We start from the raw sequence: 2,073 nt of genomic DNA, 5'->3' as shown, positions 1-2,073 counted from the left end.
AATTTGATTGACATTGTTTCTAATCTTGTATCACCATATATTAGTTCACTACTGAAAACACTATTGTTAGCCATCCAAGCTCCAATGAGAAAACTTAAACTTAGTGAAATAGATGCCAAGAATGTTGCTCCATTTAGACTAGATCCTAGAACAGTTAGAGCTGTATCAATGTTCTTTTTATCATCCTGCAATAATTCAACATAAAGTTCAATCAAATGTTTACTCCGTCTATTTCAATTTGTTCATCTAGTTTTGATTCGTCACGAAGTTTAAGGAAGAAAAGAAGTGAGTAAAGCATCCAGTACCCCTGAATTATGACCAAATTTGCTACGACACACTCCAACTTCACGGGGTCCCTATTATCCCCGAACTAAATTTTAGTATATTTTTGTCAACCTTTTTAGCTGACTTGTTACCTTTTGTCAACCTTTTTAGCCGACGTGGCATCTTTGACGTGGATCTCATTTTATGTAATAAAGTTGTCATATTAGCACAAAAGGGTGACAAAAATACGCTAAAATTGAGTTTAGGGGTAATAGACCCCGTGAAGTTAGAGTGTGCTGTATCAACTTTGGACATAGTTTGGGGGTACTGGATGCTTATCTCAAAAGAATACTTTTGAATTTAGTGGTCTTAAACTAAAGATATGTAAAACACAGTCATATACCAATCTTCTTTAATCTTATTATTTTAAATATGTCATATAAAAAGTTGGAATTAAAGAGCTGCTACAAAAGAAAAGATATAATTTTTTTTAAAAACAGATTAAAAAGGAAAGCAATAGACAAACAGATAGAAACGAATGGAGTACTGAGCATTTTTCAGATAAAAGTTAGCATAAGACAACAAGATATAAAAGAACGAAAGTCGTAAAGATCTTATTGATAGTCATCCAAATTAAATAAACATATCGAGTGACGTTGCGACAAATAAATAAGACTAAAACATCTAGTACTCTTGAACTATGAACAAATTTGCTATAACATACTCCAACTTCACAAGGATTCTATTACCCTCGAGCTAAATTTTAGCGTATTTTTGTCACCCTTTTTGGTTGATGTGGCACATTTTTAGCTGATGTGACACCTTTGACGTGAGTCTCATTTTTATGTAATAAAAGTTTCATGTCAGGCTCAGCACAAAAGGGTGACAAAAATATGCTAAAATTGAGTTCAGGGATAATAGGATCCATTTGAAGTTGGAGTGTGTCGTAGCAATTTTGACCATAGTTCAAGGGGATACTGAATGCTTTATCTCAATAAAAAATATGATAATAAGCAACAATAACTACGCCTCAGTCCCATGTCTTTCATTTAATCATGTTTCAATCATCAACATCATACTAAATAACATAAGAATTCAAAAGAGAGAATCAAAGCAAAAATTGAAATATGTAATTTGAAGACATTTTTATGACAAAAAATTAAAAGAATATATTTTTTGTTTCAACTTACCAACATAATTTTTTCAACCCAAGCTCTTTTATCATTATTTTCAAACCCCATAACAGTAGTATGAGGAACTTTTAGGTATCTATAAAGCAAGTAGAGATGATAACCAAACATAATAATTAGACCACTTGGTACCAAGAACAAATCAAGGTACTCTTTTTGGAAAGCCATTATAGTTTTCCTTTTTTGTATTTTTCTAATGTGAAAAACAAATTAAAAGAATTAATTCCAATCATTATATATATTGTTGTGAAAAAATTGTTGCTTGAAAGGAATCAAATGGTATCTTTTGTTTGTATATTTAAGCAATCTCTTAACTTAACTTAGATGTGTTGGGAAAAACAACTTGCAAATGTGAAATTGAAGAATCAACTCGTGGATCTAGCTGTTCTAATCAATTCCTAAATGTAAAACTAAAATTTGAAGCAATTTGATGAGAAACTTAGCCCCTTTTGATCATAGATTTTGAAGTTTGAAACTTGTAAAGTTTAGTTTTTGAGTTATGATTTTTCGAAGGCATAATACATAAGCATGTCCTTGTCAAGTGGGCCGGGTCGGGGCTTGACCCGGCCCGATAAGCCCTAGGGTTTTAGGGTTCTGGGTCCCGGGCCGGTTATTTTTT

The 2,073-nt window shown here is 32.2% G+C and overlaps 1 protein-coding gene across 1 annotated transcript; it reads right to left on the bottom strand.

Annotated features, from left to right (window-relative positions):
• Positions 1–1,656, bottom strand: LOC107869881 (the record flags this gene model as incomplete). Its single annotated transcript, XM_047402449.1, is given in 2 exon segments — positions 1–185; positions 1,455–1,656. Coding segments are annotated over 2 exon segments (353 nt in total), but the record flags the coding sequence as incomplete, so codon positions are not given.
• Between the last annotated feature and the right edge of the window lie 417 nt (positions 1,657–2,073).

This window comes from Capsicum annuum, unplaced genomic scaffold, assembly GCF_002878395.1.
Source record: "Capsicum annuum cultivar UCD-10X-F1 unplaced genomic scaffold, UCD10Xv1.1 ctg21782, whole genome shotgun sequence".
NCBI classification, from domain to species: domain Eukaryota; kingdom Viridiplantae; phylum Streptophyta; class Magnoliopsida; order Solanales; family Solanaceae; genus Capsicum; species Capsicum annuum.
The sequence above is the reverse complement of the archived record's forward strand: the minus strand, read 5'-3'. Positions and strand labels throughout refer to the sequence as shown.